Source organism: Festucalex cinctus, chromosome 4 (assembly GCF_051991245.1).
Source record: "Festucalex cinctus isolate MCC-2025b chromosome 4, RoL_Fcin_1.0, whole genome shotgun sequence".
Classification (NCBI taxonomy): domain Eukaryota; kingdom Metazoa; phylum Chordata; class Actinopteri; order Syngnathiformes; family Syngnathidae; genus Festucalex; species Festucalex cinctus.
In genome coordinates this window covers 12,630,823-12,650,814 of record NC_135414.1, presented here as the reverse complement: position 1 = coordinate 12,650,814, position 19,992 = coordinate 12,630,823, and the positions used below count along the sequence as shown (strand labels likewise).

Sequence of the window (19,992 nt, the reverse complement as noted above, 5' to 3'; positions counted from 1 at the left end):
TTTTATTCAAAAAATAAAAAAATAAAAAAAATAATAAAGTTTTGTGTGCGCTGACATTTGTGCTTGTGTGGCATATGGTGGAAGTAACGTCAAGAGTCGAGCAGTATTTGGCTAACTACTGCCGCCTAGAGGCTTGGCATGCATCTAAATGAGCTTAAAAGCGCCCTTGGAGGCAGTGTGGACGGATTTATTTTTCTACACGAGAGGGGGGAAATATTTGGTTTTAAAAACACCCTGCTACATGTGCACAAGGCCTGAAATATACAAGAAGAGGCCAGCTTTGACCACAGATTCCAAACTCTAGCTCACACTCTGAAAAACGAGAAACGAAGAGTTTATTCGAGCATGCGTACTCGCACGGACACTATACACGAGCTTGACACAGAGGTTGCAGTTATGCTTTAGGCTAGAGGTAAAAAAAAAAAAAAGACAAACTCCGCAATGCACCTTTAACTTTGAGTTTTATGGTTGCAACATCCAAAAAAGTATTTACCATATTTACCATTTGTGTTCCATCACCTTTTCGTTTAAAAACATTCAAACGTTCAATATTCAAACGGATCTGAGGAGACTAATTGAGGCTTTGTAGGTTGAATTTTTTCCCATTCTTGCTTGATGTAAATCTCCAGCTGTTCAACAATGAGATACAGGTCTGGACTGCAGGCGGGCCAGTTTAGTACCCGCACTCTTTTACTACGAAGCCACGCTGTTGTAACACATACAAAATGTTGCTTGGCTTTGTCTTACTGAAATAAGCAGGGGTGTCCATGAAAAAAAAGTTGCTTGGATGTAAGCAAGCATATGTTTTACCAAAACCTGTAGTACATTTCAGCATTAGTTGGGCAGCGTGGCTCAGTGGTAGAGTGGTCGTCTTGCAACCCAAGGGTTGTAGGTTTGATCCCATGCCATTGTGACCACGTCGAACTAAGGTGGAAAAGCGTTACATAAATGAAGTACCATTTACCATTAATGGTGCCTTCACAGATGTGAAAGTCACCCATGCCATTGTCACTAACACAGCTCCACATCATCACAGATGTTTTTACAGTCATAACTCTCTGAAAGAACTAAACTAAACCGAACCAAATAAAATGGGACCATGACGAAAATAAGTTTAACACCCCTGAGTCGTAAATGAAAGATAAGTAGCTTTTGTTTATAATGTATTAATCAGCGTAGAACATGAAGTGTTCATTGAATCGATATTCCAAACTGTGCTCTTTTCTTGTCAGTGGTGTTTCAGTGGGGAGTGCGTCCAAGCTGGACATTACCCAGACAGAGTCAACGGTGGCTGGGGTACATGGAGTGAGTGGTCGGCCTGCTCAAGGTCGTGTGGGGCAGGAGTCGAGAGTGCGCAGCGGGACTGTGATGACCCTGTGTAAGTTTTGGAAGTTTTTTTTCAATTCAATTCAATTTCACTGAACTTTATATATTCGTACTAATCAGCCATGTCATTAGGTACACTGTACACTCTAATAAGAGCCAATACTTTTAAACAAATAAAAATGTTGCTCATTAGTTTCAGTAGTCAAGAGATGTTTAACCTTCAATTCAATAGGTTGTAGAGGCTCTTCTTCTTAAAGTGGACTGGATAACAACCATCCTGGTGTTACTAATCTGCACTCTAAAAGCATTTGGGTAAAAAATAACCCAACTATAGGTCAAGAATGGACCAATCCTCAGTGTAAAACAACTCATAAATATTGGTCAGATCCTTTACTTAGGTCAAAAAATTTGGGTCATTTTGTACAAAACCACACAGAAAGTAACGTCAAATTGACCCATAAAGTGGATCGGTCCATTTTTGATCCATAATTGGTTTACTTTTGACCCAACTGATTTCAGAGTGTGGGCTTCCTGAATGTCTTAGAGAAGAAGGACCACTTACACCTGAGCCTGCAGATAGAAACAGGAGGCCGAAGATGGTGATCACCTACGTGGTTGGTTTGCCTGAGAAACTCTGAATTATTTGTTCTTCCTCAAACAAAAGATGGTTCACCCCAAGGACAGAACCAAAAGATGCAAACTCAGCAAAGCGCTTAATACAGTGTAGTGTTGTGAGGAATGCAATGACCTCTACATTGGAGCCTTTGAACAAGTGCATGGCACAACATTGTCGAAAACGTTGTTGTTGTTGTTGTTGTTTTTGGAGAGGTTCAGCAGTTCATTTGCATTTTAACAAGAAAGGACCTTCCTATAAGATTCAAATTTGGATACAGAGATTATTGTTACAAACATGTAAAAGAAGCCCTCGAAGTCAAATCAGAAACGCTGTTTTTAAACACCTATCGACCAAGTGCAACAATGTGCTGACTAGGGAATGTAATTGAAAGCAGGTTCTTTTTATAGAACACAGGTCTCAGTAATTCTATTCCTAGGAATCATTTGTTAGACATGATGATTCCAATTGAGAGAGGGGGTGGAAACAGCCCTATAATTGACCGGGGCTCGGCTACTTATTTGCCTCGTTCTCACGTCAAAGTTGGCCTACGCAGTGGGGAGGGTTTGAAGCAGCTCTGTGACCAACTGTGATTGAGCGCATAGTCATGGTGAGAATGAGTGAGGAGAAAAATAAATGAAATGCTGTGAGAACTGGCCGTCACGGGTGGTGTCATTCCTCTCTTGGATGTCTCTCGGCTGGATCACCCCACTCTCTCTAAGGACGTTGCACTTTTAAATAAATGAGGTTCTATCGTTGTGTGGTAAGCGTTCCCAAAAGCAAGTCAAGACTTCTTTTTTCACTAAACAATTATTGATGTCTGAATTAGTTTTTTCTCAGATTGAATGAATTTAATTACCCGCCGGTTGAAGAGAATCACCTGGCTATCTTGCACCGCTATTTGCATTAAGCACGCTGATGCTAATCATGTTCACTGTGGGTGAAAATGTCTTAGCATAATTTATAGCCGTCTTTTGCCTATGTAGATCCCTTTGCAACATTACCGTATTTTCCGCACTATAAGGCACACCTAAAAGCCTTCAATTTGTTCAAAAGCTGACCATGCGCCTTATAATCCAGTGCGCCTTATATATGGATCAATATTGAGCTGCAACAGGTCTCGCTGTCAAGACGCTATCGGTGACGCTGCGATCAGTGACGCACATGCGCAGAAGATCCCGCCATCTTGGATCGCTAGCTAATACTAATACTTTACCTCAGAGAAAATAATAAAACAGCTGTTTATTCATTTTGGGAGTGAATGGAGTTTCAGAAAGCTGGTTTGTAATCTATTAATAAAGTTTGACTGACCTATCTGACTGTTTTGTTGACATTCCCTTTAGCGCAGCACCATCTAATGGATGCATAACGTAACCTCAGCCTCTACTGTCGCGCCTTATATATGGAGAAAGTTTTAAAATATGTCATTCAATGAAGGTGCGCCTTATAATGCGGTGTGGCTTATATATGGAAAAAGTTTTAAAATATGTCATTCATTGAAGGTGCGCCTTATAATGCGGAAAATACGGTACCTGCTTCGTATTTGTCATGTCCTTCCGTCCATATCGCTTTTACGCGTATATACCCATTTACGTTGCTTGCTCACCTCCAACCACTGCTTTCTTACCCCTGTGTAAGTAGTTCATGGTTGATGTGTTGTCTCTTAGCGATTGAATCTCATCGACCGCCACAGTGCTCAGCATATATGAGTACACTCCCTTAAAAAAATTTAAGGATTGTATTCAATATCTCAATGAACATAAGAACAATTTCCAAAATTTTGACAAAATGTTTTTTGTAGAATATGCACTTAATTCACAACATGAAAGTAAGGTTGTAATAGAATGAATAGATTAGAAAATCTTTAGTTTAATCAAATTATCCATCCATCCATTTTCTTGACCGCTTATTCCTCACAAGGGTCGTGGGGGGTGCTGGAGCCTATCTCAGCTGGCTCTGGGCAGTAGGCGGGGGACACCCTGGACTGGTTGCCAGCCAATCGCAGTTAATCAAATTAATTAATGCAAAAATTAATGCATCCCACAACAACGACATCTAGTATTTTCTATGACCTCCATGAGCATTAGCAACAAATCTTGTTTGTAATCAATGGCCCACATTTTAGGGAGTAATTTGTAATATAGTATCACAGAGAAAATCTTAATTCTGACAGGAAACTAAAGGTATTCTTACAAACCTGTTGGGGTGTAATTATTTATGATGAGCACTGTACATGTATGTTCCACATTAACTCATTTACTCCCAATAACGTGTAAATATGTTTTTTTTTATGTTCTAAGTGTACCAAAGACGTATTTATACGTTTTTCTGTTTTTTTGTTTTTTGTTTTTATGCTGTAGCATACAGAAGGCTTTGATGCAGCCTTTCAACTGCAAAGAACGGTTGCAGAAATGGTAGTTATTACACAAACGGCCAGCAGGTGGCATCAGAGCAAAGGAGATCAACCAGGACCATGTTGAAAAAAGCTCAATTACTTACAGTTTTAAATAGATTTGTGAAAACTGATGAAACTTAGCTCTCTTCTAATGCTAATTGCTGCAAAACGGAAACAGATAGAAACATACTTGTTTTGCCTGATGAAATAAGAGCCTTTAATCTTTCTTTTGATAGGTTCCATGCTTTTATAGCAATAGAACACAACATTCTGTGGGCCTTGCAAAATCAGTCAAAATCCAGTAAAACAGCCGGGAGCAAACGGGACTGCTTCTGTGAAAATGGCTGGGAGTGAATGAGTTAATCGATAACAGTAGTCAATATTGGTGAGAATCTAAACATTTCCTCAACTTCCTCACCACTGACCTATTTACCGGTACATAAATATCCTGGTTTATTTCTCGCTCTGGGATGATACAATTTTTGTTCAGTTTCGCCTGTCTGTGTTTTCTCACTCACTTGAGGTGCCATTTGTTTTTGTTCTGTTTCATTAGTTTGTGCCTCGTTGCTCACATCAGGTGTCCTTTTAGAGACATGTGACCTTACGACTCACACCGATGTTCGGTGCATATTGGTTTGCGCTGTTCTGCACCAGGTCATCATCATCACTAGTTTGTGTTTCCTGCTCTGCTCCTGAATTTATCATAAACCTCACTATGCTTTGTTTCTAAACTTTTCCACTGTCTGATAGAACACCAAATAGGCAAAACACTCAGCAAACTTCTGCATCCTGGAGAGGTTAGGCCATTTCCCTGTCAGCATGTGGTATGCTGTTTTGTTTAATTGTTGAAACATCTGTTTCTCACAACAGCTGCTGTCTGGATTGCATAAATCCATATTAACGTCGTTGGGAACACACTCTCAATTAGCATGCACCATGTCATCACCATGTCAAACAGTGTGCACCAATTATTAGAGGTGTGCAAAATTTCCGATTCTTAGATTATTCACGATTCGGCCGTGCAACAATCGAGAACGATTCACAAATGTCCAAATTCCGATTATATAAATATGCCAAGGGAAGCGAAACGAGCGAAAAGTACGCGGAACTGAAACGCAGTAGCGCGCGCGGTCTTCGGGACGCTTTTTGGGACGGACCGAGAGTACACATCCACAACTCACGCCTCGAGATTCAAAACAACAACAAGCATGGCTGAGCTGACCAACCCACCTCTTCGTCAGATCAGACCTGCTCCGAAAAGGCAAACAACTTCAGGCGGAAGTATCAGCTAGCTGGCTGCAGTGCGTCGGTTAGCGTTCTACAGGGCGCCGCGCAGTGATACGAACGAACGAACAAAAAAGTAGTGGCTGGCGGTAATGGCGTCTGACTTTATTCAGAAAAGAGTATTGTGGTGGAAATGTATCACGCTTTTGAAAACAAATAGTTTTTAGAAGAAAAACGCTTTATTTCCGAGACCCCAGCCAGCTTGCTGGACTATTTTCCTCTCGTCCAACGCCGAAGTCAGCGCTGATCGCACACACGGGAGGTGAGGATCAAATTGAGATTCATGTTAAAAAAGCCGAACGATCCCATTAATGTTTACACGTTCATGTTTACACAAGTTAAAAAGCAGAAAAGCACTTGAGGGTTTTTTTTTTTTGTACCTCTGAGAAACTTTAATGTTTACATGTTCATCTTTACACAACTTAAAAAGCAGGAAAGCACTTTTTTTTTTAAGGCATTTGTATTGAAGTAGTAGTTCACATTGTCTTTCATTTATACTTCAGTGCACTTTTGAGTGGATAAAAATAATATATTTTTGCTCAATGCTATGTTTTATTCTGTTGAAGACTGAATATACTTAAAAGCTGTTGTTACAGAATGAGGACTTGAGTATTTTATTTACTGTTTTGAACTGTTAACTTGATACTGAAATAATAGTTTATTTAGGCCTGAGAGGACTTTTGTACTATTTTTGTAACTAATGTACGAAACATTAAAAGCGCCAAAATACATTGTTTTTTTTCTGCTGCCTGGGGGGAAATCAATAATCGTTTTATAATCGAATCGTCGCCTCTGAATCGTAATCGCAATCGAATCGTGAGGTGCCCCAAGATTCCCACCTCTACCAATTATGCTCAGCGGTGCAATGTTGAAGTGAAGAGTATAACGCTGATGTCTCATGCTGAATGAAACTTTGACTGTTTTTACCCATAAACTGTTCCATTATCAATCTGCAACAATTGACCTTCCCATATGGGGCTATTGCAATGCTTCTCAACTACTTTCTGTTAGTACAGATGGAACTCTGTCTATCACTAAGCGGACACCCATTTTGTTGACAATTGACCAATGACGGACTGGCAGAATGCCCACCTGTTTGTCTGTATTAAATTAGTGGTGATGAAGTGATGACAGAAGCGTGGTTAAAATAAAATGTCAGACTGACGATGACAGTTTGGTTTGTCTTGGAAAAAAAATGATGGACTGATGATGACGGAAGGCGCTGAATGATGAATGACGGACGAGCAAAATTTTGTAAATTGATCACCTCTGTCATTCACAGTGTATGAATACCCTCGATTATCAATGGTGTTACGTTCCAAAAAATACCCGCAATAAGTGAAATCCACAGTAGTCAGCTTTATTTTTTTGCATTTATTATAAATATTTTAAGGCTGTAAAACTCCCATACCACACACTTTATACACTTTTTTTCAGAGGCATTTCTATATTCTCACATTTCTCTCATTTAAACACTGTCAATGTTCAAACCTTCATAAATAAATAATCACAAAAAAATAAGTACGCTGCTGTTAAAAAAAAAAAATGCATGTAATATTACACACAAAAAATACCCGAACAGTGAGGCCACAAAAAGTGACCCGCGTTATAGCAAGGGAACACTGTAATACAACCTGTTTTTGTTTCAGAATGTGAAGAATTTTTTACCATGTTTGTGTAGTAGAACGTCATTTCCTTTCTTGAAAATAACTTGCATCACTGCAGAAAGGTGGAAGCGTCTCTTACTTTTTGCCGTTGCCCATTGTTGTCCATCAGGCACACCTCTGCGTCTCCTGCGTTCTGCTGCTACATTGCATCTTGTGTTGTCAGCCAACTCCACAGTGTGTCCCGGCCATTTTCATTCTTGTGGAATGCATTCTCCTTGCCATTGGAAACTGTGCATTGTTTACGCCTGCAGTTAGCGTTGTGGTATTAGTCGTGTACAAACAGCATCATCGTTTATGTTTACCGACTCTAGCTTTTTTTTCCTTTTTGTCCACATTTAAAGACACAATGTTAGCACTTTCAATTTTCTTTCTTGGTTGAGCTCGACTTGAGTTACGTGGACAGCGAACTGTTGAAAATGTTCGGCAGCCTTTTAATAGTATTGACACGGTATGCGCTGCTCAATATCTCACCAGTATTTGAGTGCTGTAATGGTGGTCTCTGTCAGTATAACGTGTTTGCTGAAAATCTCACCATTCAGATTTACGGAGCGATATCAGCACCGTATAGAGGCTGACAATGCGCCGCTTGCAAGCATCCGCAAAATCATTTCTTATATTTGCAGTACCCCCAGCACCACCCACCACCACCACCAAAAAAAATAAAAAATTGACAATAATGTCTATGCAGCCGTATTGGTCGAAATACAGTATTTTGGTTAATATTGTGTGTGGAATAAGAGTTAAGCAGCAAAATCCAGCACCTTTTCATCAATATCAGAAGACGGCCATTTTGTCACTTAATTTTGCCACTTACTGTCGAGGGAAAATGGCATCACAGTTGCTCAGAACTCAGTTAACAACCAATCATAGCTTAGCTTAAGAAAACAGGGGAGCTGTGTTTTGTCGTTGCCTGAGTCCTAAGCAATTGTGATGTCATCTGAAGCCGACAGTAAGTGGCAAAATGGCCGCCCCCTGAGATGGATAAAATTGGCTGGATTTTGCTGCTTAACTCATATTCCACAAATGTAATAATCAGAATGTCATGTTTAGACTAGTGAGGTCATATATAACATATTTTTGTCAAGAAATATTTAAGGTTGACTTCCCCTTTAAGTGACGCAAAAGCTTAGTCTCTCACAGTTCGTTGTCATCCCCTTCAAAAATGAGTTTTACTCCAGTCATCCGCCAACTCTTTGTACTAATACTCTACTCACCATTGGTTTACTCTCAGTTGTGGTACGTTGGATTTAGTGTTTAAAAAAAAAACAAAAAAAAACACGGATAACATATTGTTATGATGATGAAAGAATTACTGCACGCAACCTGCCTCGTCTGACAGTGTGGAAGAAAGGTTAATAAGCAACAAAGAATCAAAACAACAACACTATTTTGTAACACATGAACACAATACAGTCGCAACACGCTATTTGAGAGCATATACATGAACAATATATTGGATGTTTTAATATATGTAAATGTATCCTCACTTAGTACTTTGGTGACAATCTCCCAGTCTTTATTGTGGTAAATGTGGCCTTAAAATGAGTATAGACAAAAACTTTGTGTCAAATGCGTACTCGACATTTTGACTGATGTGTAGTGAGGACAGGAGCAATAGGGGTTCATTCAATTCACACCTGTCACCAACTGTCTGTCACTGATTGTCAAACGTTAAGTTGTTTCCAGGCATTGGGTGCCGGCACATTTTAGTTCAGACAGTTTAAGTTAAATACAGTTTATTAAAATCGACCATAAAAATACATTGCTAATAATCAATGTTTACAAGAAAACATTTGACCCAAAAAATTAACGGGCATATTTACTAAGAATGCGCTGTGTCCGGTAATAGCGCGAAATATTGCACCGCAACTGCACCCGCAGTCTGCACCCAGTTACCCTCTATTCACTAAGGATATTGCTCTAATCATATACCGGCGCAAACATGCCCACAAAACTGACAGCTTGGAGAAAATTTGCACCTGATTTACCACACATGGCAATGGATTTGCACCAAGAACATGCTTGTTATAGTAACAGTTGCGAGAAAGATGACATTATCAGAAAGCGAGGTTGGACCGAGAGTAAGCGTTTATAGCGCCATTAAGCTGTACAGAGCAGTGAGGACGACAACGACATTCATTCATTAAGTACAAATTATTTGTGCGATCGTTTTTTAAAATATATTTTCAGAGGTTGGCGTGGGCGTACAATATGCAAATGGCACGTAAAAATGATCATAAAATGCCTCCCCGCCATTGCCGATCAGCAATCAGGTTACGTTATGTGTCCTAACCAAACATTGAGAAATGTCCCCTTCTCTCTCACTCACTCACTCACTCACTCACTCACTCACTCACTCACTCACTCACTCACTCTGCTACGTGATCAGCCGTGCATGTTGTGCCGCAAATGACATGCACTGCTGTCATATTCCCGGGATCGAGGTTGCGGCAGGTTAATGCATGCTTTCCAAAAACGTTTTGTGTCACGCAAACTTGGTGTGGCTACTTGCGCTGGCATTAGTGAATTAGACGCTGCATATCAATGAGTCTCATTTGCATTGGGGTGGGCATATTTTGCATCAAATGTATGCAAACTACCTAATTTACATACACGCAAATAACACTGGCGCAATGTGGCGCATTCTGGTTGGCAGAGCACTTAGTCATGGATTTCCCCATCTGCGCGTGCTTAGTGACTTAGGCGCTCCCGGATTGCTCCATTTTTACCGGTTAGTGCGGTGCAAAGGCGACGCAAACCTTTAGTGAATATGCCCCTTAATGTTCTATTTGCTCAATTACCTTCGAAATGTAATTTAGTAGAGTATCTAAAAAAGAAATAAAAGAAAAGAAATGAAAACACCACCACCTATGCACCACCCAAGTCCAGCATAGTTCAATTCACCAAGTGTGAGTGCACTTCAATCAACAGCACATTCTGATGCAGGGTTTGGCTACCGATATGTCCCAGAATTTTCCTTAAAATTTGACATGAAAGTAGACAGCCCCAGCTTTTAAATAAATAAAATTTAAAAAATAATAATAATAATAATAATTAAAAAAAAAAAAAAAAAAAACCTAGGTCAGGTTCTTTGAAGGCTATAAATTGTCCATAGGAGTAAAGTAAGTGTTTTAAATGGCCTTTTCATCTTTTATTGTTGATTTTCGATATTTTTGCTGACACAGTCCAGCAGATTGCATTGAATGGATCCATGTTGTCTTCAAGGCTTTTGTGACTACATGTTCATGCAGAGGGCTGTGTCCTGTCCTGTCCTGTGTTGCTCTTTACAATTTACGCTGACAGCTGTAGAACACAGGAGGGCACTCGGTACTGTTATGTAATAGCAATCAAAAGTAATTGATCTGCATATGCCGATGAGGTACCGTTCCACAGAAATCGGCTAATCACAAGCCACTATATAATAAGTTTCTGTATATCAAGGTTATGAAAGCCAATGAGCTACTTATTAATTAAGACGAGTGGTGTTCCGATACCGATACTGGTATCGGTCGAGGTGCCGATACTGCATTAAAACAGTGGTATCGGTATCGGTGACTACTCACAAGTAACATGCTGATACCATTAATCCCAACTCTAATATAGGATTTTGGATGCATCTTGTGTCTTGGCTGGTGCACGACATTCACTGGTATGTGACATGTTCACTGTGTGCTGATCTAAGATATCCTATTGGCCCTTGAATGCTCTGAACCAATGGCAGGACAGCTTTTTCATGTTGAGGAAAAAAAACCTCAAGTATCGGTATGGTATCGGTATCGGCCGATACTGCAAAGCTGGGTATCGGTATCGGTATCGGGAGCCAAAAAAACGGTATCGGAACAACACTAATTAAGACAAAATAAAGAAGCAACAAAAGCTAATGTAATTTCCAATAAAGTTGTAACAACACTGTCCGTCAGTCCCAGGAACAGGGGGAAGTACTGCCTGGGAGAAAGACAGCGATATCGCATCTGTAACACAAGACCGTGTCCAAACAACGTGCCCACATTTCGAGATATCCAGTGCAGTCACTTCAACAGCGCACCCTACAAGGGCAAATTCTACAAGTGGGTGGCCGTCATCAACAGAGGTTAGCAAGCCGATTTTGATTCAAGTTGACAACGTGATGCTTTACTGCGCACCGTCACACCTTGTCTCACACGTGTGTGTGTGTGTGTGTGTGCATCTTCTGCTTCAGTCAGTCCTTGTGAACTCCACTGCCGTCCGCTGAATGAACATTTCTCGGAAAAGATGCTCGATGCTGTCACTGATGGCACGCCGTGCTTTGAAGGCAACAAAAGCCGAGACATGTGCATCAATGGCATCTGTAAGGTAGCAGCATGTCTAATGTTTTATATAGCACCAAGAGAAAATTTCATTTCATTTCTCAAATTAATTAAACCACTGGTTAGATATACTGTACTGTATTCCTTATATGTGTTTGGTGAAATGCTGAACATTCTCTTTACAGCAGTGCTTCTCAATCGTTATTATGGCCCCCAGGAGGAAGAAAATATTTCTCGCCCCTCCAACTCTCCACCCTGACAATAAATAGTGTCATTTGTCTATAAAATGGTTGTAAGTACACCTCTGCAGACTCCCTCCGCACACTCTGACAGTAAAAACGCCATTGCTACGCCGGCTACTATAGTGGATGTGCACACATGCCCCCCCCAATTGAGAAGCACTGCTTTTCAGGAATGTGTTGTGCAGTTGACATTTTGCATTGCATGTTATTCAAAATGTTTTGTCCATTGTTTTTCAAGATAACATCCACTTGACTATCTGGGTAAAAATGTCAGTTACTGATACACTCTTGGGTATGGATTAGACTAAAGATTCCATGACATTTTGTGACATTTTTGTTAGACATTTATTATTTTACAATTTCTCTGTCATAGAAATGACATTATGACATTATCCAGCCATCCGTTTTCTATAGTGATTCTCTTTCTTATGGTTGGAGTTGACTTAGGCATTGTCCACACGTAGCCAGGTATTTTTAAAAATGATCCCCCCAGGGCCAAACAGAAAACATTTCCGTCCACACTGCCCCGTTTAAAAAAAAAAAAAAAAAATCACACTAAAATGCCAAAATGTGTTTTTAAGCTGATTTACAAGCATGCCAAGCCTTTAGGGTGAAAATACTGCTCGCTCACTTCCACAATACGTCACACAAGCACGAACTTGTCTCTGCGCACTTGCTGTTTTTTTTGTTTTTTTTTGTTTTTTTTTGTTTTTTTTAAATTACATGTAAAAAAACGACAATCAGTGACTACATCATAACAAAGCATAGAGGGGAAAAAGGAGGATAAATACAAAATAAGTAAATAACAAGCTTCACCTGTCTTTTGTTAACAACTTTATTTATGCAACTGACAATAAATAAAAAAAAGCATTGTAACCCGGGCTGATCGGCAATGGCGGTGGAGTTTGGGGGGGCATTTTACGATCATTTTTACGTGCCAGATGCATACTGTACGCCAGTGGTGTCCAAACTACGGCCCGGGGGCCATTTGCGGCCCGCCGTCCATTTTTCAGTGGCCCGCGACATATGCTAAAAATGGCAATTGACACAGATCAAATAAAATAAACAAAACAAAAATGTTTCGAGATGGTCAAAGTAAGAAGGAAGGGTATCGAAAAACAGGTGCCATTAAAGGTTATTTTAGTTAACTAAAACTAATGAAAAAACTAAAATTCAAAAAAGAATATTGTTACCGAAATGAAATAAATACGAAAATGCTTTTTAAAAAACGAAAACTACCTGAAACTACATTTTATGTTTACAAAACTAACTAAAACTAACTATAATTATAGCAAACATGTCCTTTGTTTTAGTCTTTGGTAATTAATTGAATGAATGAGCCTTTGGGGATGATTTTAAATGTGATTTTTAGTAGATTTATTTTGATATAAACTGGAATAATGACGTTTGAAAGTATGTCACACAGAAGTGACGTCATCTAGCAGCAGCCAATAGAAAAGCACCGTCAGATGATGTTGCTCACATGTTGTTTTTGAAATATTGCACACAAGTAATACACATAAAAAAAATAAAATAAAAAAAACAACAACCTAATATTAATACTGAAACTAACTAAACTAAAACTAAGCATTTTTTTAAAGAATGAAATACTTTAAAACAGGGGTGTCAAACTCGTGTGAGCTCAAGTGGGCCGCATATAACGAAAGTAACGGTATATAACTTGAAAACAATTGCCGTCATTTATACACAGATTTTCGTGGACCAGCCCTAAATTAGGGAGCTCAACTGTAATCATATTGTTCAAGTTGAGCAATTCTAATCCAGCACAACTAGCTATCTAGCAAAACTAAACTAAAAACTTCCTTAACCTGCATGGAGATGAGAAATATTTTTTCAATTCACTTTCAATTCAAGGTGAAAAGAGCCAGATTAAAAAAAAAAAAAGGCTACTTTCTCTCTCTCAGTTCATTTTGTTCACCAGTAAATGTCTTGAATTTGGAGGAAAAATCATTTTATTTTTCAATAAAGAAAGGTTCAGTGAATGTACAAAAGAAACTGGTGGGTTTCAGGACCTCCAACAAGGTTAAGAACATCTGGTATATTTCATGTTTTGTGTTGTCTTATTGTATGCCTGTCCCAGACTGTCGGCTGTGACTACGCTATTGAATCGAATGCGGCGGAGGATCGATGCGGAGTGTGCCTTGGTAATGGCTCCACCTGTGCAACTGTGAGGAAAACATTTGAGGAGAGTGAAGGACTTGGTATGTCTCTCAGCGATTTCAGCTAATTTCACGATGTCTGTTATTATTGGATCATGTTTCTCAACTCTTAAAATCGACAACATTGTAGATGCTTTCTGTTTTGGCAATTTGTTGCCAATGAATGTGATTCTTCAGAAACCCTGTTGAATTGACTCTTTATTGAACACGTCCCAAACCTTTTGGATTCACAATGTACTGATGGTATGCATTAACTGTGATTCCATAAGTATTGTCACTGAGATGAGCTGCATTGTCATCAAGGTTATGTGGACATTGGACTAATCCCCGAGGGATCATGGGACATCAGGATTGAGGAGATGGCCGAAGCTGGAAATTTCCTAGCGCTCAGAGGTGACGGACCCAACAAGTATTATCTGAATGGCGGCTGGACTATACAATGGAACGGCGAGTACAAGGCAGCTGGGGCCATATTTACCTATGAACGGACAGGACATTTAGAGAATCTGACCTCACCTGGGCCCACCATGGAACCACTGTGGATTCAGGTAGGTGTGATCAAGAAATTCTACTTTTTGTGCTTATTATACCTCAGATGTGTTGCATCCACATTGCAATTAATTTAATCCTTCTACTGTCTTTGGAGTCAATTCGACCAGTTTAACGCCATTACATATTTGATTGATGAATGTCAAGCCTTCCCATCTTAACCAAAATTGTGAAGAATTTTTTATTTTTTTGACTAAGCAACTTTTTGAGCTCAAATGGACTCTGATAAATTTCAGTTGGATTTCTGACCTCATCACAGTACAAAAGCAACTCTTGTAAAAAGATGGAAACTTGGTCGGATTAAGTGGAACAGCCCGAAAAAAAGGCATTTCCGATCATCAAATAGCCATTACATATGGAGTCCCTCAAGGGTCTTCCCTTAGACCCCTTTTGTTTAATCTGTATGTTATCCTTGGTTCAAATGCTTCAAAATGCCAATAATAGCTGTGCACAGCAGTCCAATTAAAGATTTGTGGCACTGTTTAAAGCACATTAACAACTGGATGAACCAAAATCTCCATCTTAAAAAGAAAAAACTGCTGTAGTTAGTAAACTATTTAAAAAATATAAATTTCTGGAGGTTTAAATTGTAGGGTAAGTGTAAACGATGTTAGCAAATTAAAGGGGACGCTAACATGTAGTTTACATAGCACATGATCTTATTTTATTAACACAAAAGGGAGACAGTCATTTACTTGTTTTGCAGTAGGCTATACTGTATGAGGATAAACTGAGTGTGCAAGACTTGTCTTGTCTGGCACTTGAAACTTCAAAATTCTAATCCCAGAAAATTATTGCACTACTGTAGTCTTTTAAAGCTGTACGCTTACTTTTTTTTTTTTTTACCCTCCCCTACCCTTCTCTCATCACCCCTCCTCTCCCAAGCTGATCTGACTGAAATCATCATTTCCATGAAATCCTCGACATGCTCTCTAGACCACATCGCATCCCCCCCCCCTTGTTATACAGGGCCTCCCCATCATCTCCCCGTTTATTACCATAATTGTTAACGCCTCTCTTAGCTCCTCTACTGTCCTTGCAGCTCTCAAACTGGCTGCCATTACCCCCATCCTCAAGAAACATGGACTCAACTCTGATGATTTCAATAACTTTCGACCTATATCAAACCTGCCCTTTCTTTCCAAAATCCTTGAATGTGTTGTTAGTACCTCCCAAATGAAAACCACTAATAATGTCCTTTGTAACAATCTCCTTCTGGTTTCTGCACTCTCCATATCACCAAAACTACCCTTCTTGTACTGCATTCACACCAAAACCGAAAAGGCGATCTAGAACGCTTCCATTCATTCCTGCATTCGCGTACACCAGAGAGGAGGAGGCTTGTCCCTTGGTGAACATAGAGCACTTTAAGAGCCAACAAAAAGAGTATGAACCATTCCCTTCTGCTTAACCGTTTTAAATCCTGACGCCCTCACTTGGCTGTCATCTTACCTTTCAGACCGAAAACAGTTCATTTGAGTCAATAAATGCTCCTCCTAGATTGTCCCCCACCCCTGTCCCAAGGCGTCCCTCAGGGCTCGCTACTTGGCCCTCTCCTCTTCATCCTCTATCTCCTCCCCCTTCGTCAGATTACCCTTTACTGGCTCACGATCTCTTAAAAACTTAAAAACCACACCCCTCCGTTCACCTGACAATAACCTCCTGGCCATCCCCAGGACCAAGCACCGAACCTGCGGGGACAGAGCCCCCACCCTTTGGAATTCTCTCCCGAACGACATCCGCGACACCATTGACCCCTCCATTTTCAAAAGCAAACTAAAATCACACCTGTTCCGCACTGCCTTCAAGGTGTAATAACCTATAATAGGAACAGAGACAATGCCACTCAACACACCACTTAACACTCAACACAGCACCATAAAATTGCAACCTCTTATATGTATCTACATTATACAGTTCTCTGTAAATTCTCACTTGACTTACTGACTTCTGCTTTTTAAGTTGACTTTTTCCTCCTTGCTGTTTGATTAATGTACCTTTTGTCTTTTCATTGTCTGCTGACTTTTAATGACGTCTTTGATTTCTTTTGAAAAGCGCTTTATAAATAATTGTATTATTTATTTATTTATTGTCAAAATTAGTGTGTTAATTTTGAGTTAATTTAAAGTTCCTTTAATGCCACTATTATTTTTTTTAATGTAAGATTATTCGATTAATGACAGCCTCATACTTGTAAAGCCTGTACTTGGGAAATTGCAGTTGCAACACAGCGGACGCGTCCACGTCAAAATTTTGCAGTAATAAATTTAATAATGATTCATATATCTGTGGAGACTAGTGTCAAGTTGTCTTCTACAATTTTAAAAATGAGCAGAATTTCACAAGTTACTTCATGTTAAAGATTAGATAGCTCTTAATATGAAAAGAAAACTGCACGGAGCTGTTAGGTCTTACAAACGCAATTATGCCATCTAGTGGCAGAGAAAGCACCTCAACACAAAGTTATATCACACTCGATTTTACAGTACATTACATCTTTTTAATTCTTACTGTATTTTATGATTTATTATGAAATTACTGTGTCAATGACGAAGAATATGAGGACTTGTTGTACATTTCATTGTGCATTTAGACCAGATTTAAAATTTGCAATTATTTGTGAGTTAACTATTGAAGTCATGTAATTAATTACGATTAAACATTTTAATCACCTGGCAGCCTTTATTTATTTATTTTTTTCCAAATTAGGTATTACTCTATAGCTATTACTCTTAAAAAAAATGTCACGTATTTTCTCTATATTCACCATTCTTCATTTGGTTGATAGGGAGAAATCCCATGGTTCTCATGTGTCAGTAAAGCAGCCAAAGTCACTCATAGACAAAAGATTCTATGACTGATTTTAAAAACTAATATTTTAGTTGTTTTCCAGTTTAATAACATTTAGGAAAAATGGAGCGATTACCGGTAGGTGAGAAATAAAATGATGTCACTCTCCTAATCGATATTTTGTCTCACACTAAGCTGTTTATTTTACTTATTTTTGTAGCTCCTCTTCCAAGAGACCAATCCAGGAGTGCGCTATGAGTACACAATCAGTCAAAATGTTTCCGAGGACAATAACATCCCTGCCTCAGTTTTCTTCTGGAAGAGTGGATCATGGACTGAATGTAGTGCCACCTGTGGAGAGGGTAGGGGAACACGCTTCTTTATGATTGCGTTAAAAAAAAGACATTTCATGCATATCTTTCTATTTAAAACCTTTCACGGGTGTTTCATTAACATTTCCTTGACATGCTTTCATCAAAATTCCCCAAAGATCAAGAGGGTGGTGCCTAACCTTGGCAACCAGTGAGGCTTTGCAGGCTTCCTGTTGTCATTTTGCTGGCAAGTGTATACATAACAGCGGTCTGGATCTCATTGGAGAGTGGACTCGGAACAGCAGACTTGATCTCACTTGGAAGCGCTTATGCTCAGTTCGGCATTTGTAGCATAGTGTGACATGCCACACGTCGTCCTTCGGTTGTAAAAATCCTGTCCCCTGTTCATGAACTCACGCTCAACGAGTTAAAGAAGTACGGCATTACTACACTTGTTTGCGTTTAAAGACATGACACTTTTGTATTATGTTATTTTTAGTTTTATAAACAAGGTTTTTCCACAACAAAAAAGTGCTTGCATTGAACGCTTGACAGCCTCATGCCAAAGCAAAAGAAAAGTAAGTACTCATTCGTGTTTGGCTCAAGGTGCGTTCAATGGCAACATACGTAATAGGTCATCTCAATATTCATAGAAAAACTCATTCAATGCAGCCATGAAGGACGTGAGCACATTGTAGGAGCTTCATGGAAACATTTTAGAATGTATTTCGCAGATAAATAACCTCTGGCCGTGGGCGGCCTTGGGGGTAAAGTGGAGGCGGAGCTTCCCCTGGTGGGATGAGGGCCATTCGGGATGCCTGGGGCTACCGGCCATGAGACAAAAAAAAAAGAAAAAAAAGAAGTGTGGCGGTATGGCCAACCGATTTGATCTTACTGATTGGCGCAGACACGAAAGTATGCGCACACGTACAAGTGTTTGCTTTTTCACTTCATTCAATGTTGCAAAACGTTGCAAAAAAAAAAACAAAAAAAACAAACAAACAGACGTACTTGAGGGAAAACCAAAACGGCAGGACAGTGTTCAAATGTCTTTACTGAACTACTTCAAACATGACATCTTGCTCTATCACACCTCTATCTTCTTTCTTGCGCGTAGCGAATCGCGTACCAGAGCATTTCAAATAGGAACAAATATTTAAGCAGGATAGAAAATGAGTATTATGTACTCATACACAATATAATATTCCAGAATGTTAATAAAATAATAAATACAAATCATTATATGTATTCCTCAAAGGAATACACAAAATGCATGTTAGCCAAATGCATTTAAACAAATGAAAGCCCATAAGACGGAACAAGACAAGATGGCCAAATTCATATAATGAAGAGACGATGTCAATATTTGATTTCCGCCCAGCCCTACATTGATTTACCTCACATGTAATTGTTGGAAGGTGGGAAGAAACTGCAGTACAGCATAAAACTAAAGCAAACATGCTGTGAACTGGAAATTCGAACCCAGAACCTTTAATTGTGAAGCAGATGATGCTCCCTTGAATGGAGTGTTGGACTAAGTAAAATTGGTTGACCTCTTTTTATGAGCCCTTCAAATGCCAATTGAGTAGATCAGAGTCAGAGCCCGGAGGCAGGATTATCCGAAGATAATCCTCATACTTTTGATTTGTTGCAGTTTGCATGTTTTCACTCACTTTGAAAATATTCCTGAAGTTTGAACTCCTCAAGTGTCTCATTCTTTCTCTCTCCAATCAAGCTGTGCTGCCATTAAATAGATTCATCGACCCCTGACTGACAGCGACTAATAGTGATAGTGCCTGTTACTCGCTCCATGCACATGAGGTGCCTTGAGGTGTCTTTCTCTGTGATGGGCTGAAAATGTCACGATAGATACTGCAGGAAGACGTAAATCTGTCATTTGGAGACACTGCTTTGTTTGAACCCGGTGTAGGACAAAACCTGCCTTTTTGTGCTACCAAATGCACATTCTAGGATCTTTTTTTACACCCTGTACTTTGTTTTATTGATACAAACACCACAACAAAACCATTGCATACTTAAAAGTAATCTCATTGTGCAGCCTTGAGTGCAAACAATACAAATGTGATTTGTAATGATTTGTCCTTGACTACTCTCTATAGCAGAGTCAACATCATGTTCTGATGAAAATATATTGTGCATGCGTGCGCAGGAATGCTTTTCTGTCTGAAAAGCTTTCATTTCATGGTCATTCCAGGTGTTCACAGGCAGATTTTTCACTGTGTGGAAAGAACCAATGGGATAGTGGATGAGTCATTTTGTGACCCTTTAACCCGACCCGATGACAATCGAACCAGCTGTAACAAGGAGCCTTGTCCAGCCGTGTGAGTT

At 39.5% G+C, this 19,992-nt stretch overlaps 1 protein-coding gene across 1 annotated transcript in view; it reads left to right on the top strand.

The window, feature by feature from the left end:
* Positions 1-19,992, top strand: part of adamts7 (a disintegrin-like and metallopeptidase (reprolysin type) with thrombospondin type 1 motif, 7) — a 93,484-nt gene that overhangs the window by 49,194 nt on the left and 24,298 nt on the right. Inside the window, exons 11-17 of the mRNA XM_077518973.1 lie at positions 1,233-1,378; positions 11,206-11,375; positions 11,484-11,617; positions 13,915-14,035; positions 14,297-14,541; positions 17,553-17,694; positions 19,859-19,985. Coding sequence (XP_077375099.1) covers positions 1,233-1,378; positions 11,206-11,375; positions 11,484-11,617; positions 13,915-14,035; positions 14,297-14,541; positions 17,553-17,694; positions 19,859-19,985 — 1,085 coding nt within the window. The remainder of the gene's footprint in view (positions 1-1,232; positions 1,379-11,205; positions 11,376-11,483; positions 11,618-13,914; positions 14,036-14,296; positions 14,542-17,552; positions 17,695-19,858; positions 19,986-19,992) is intronic.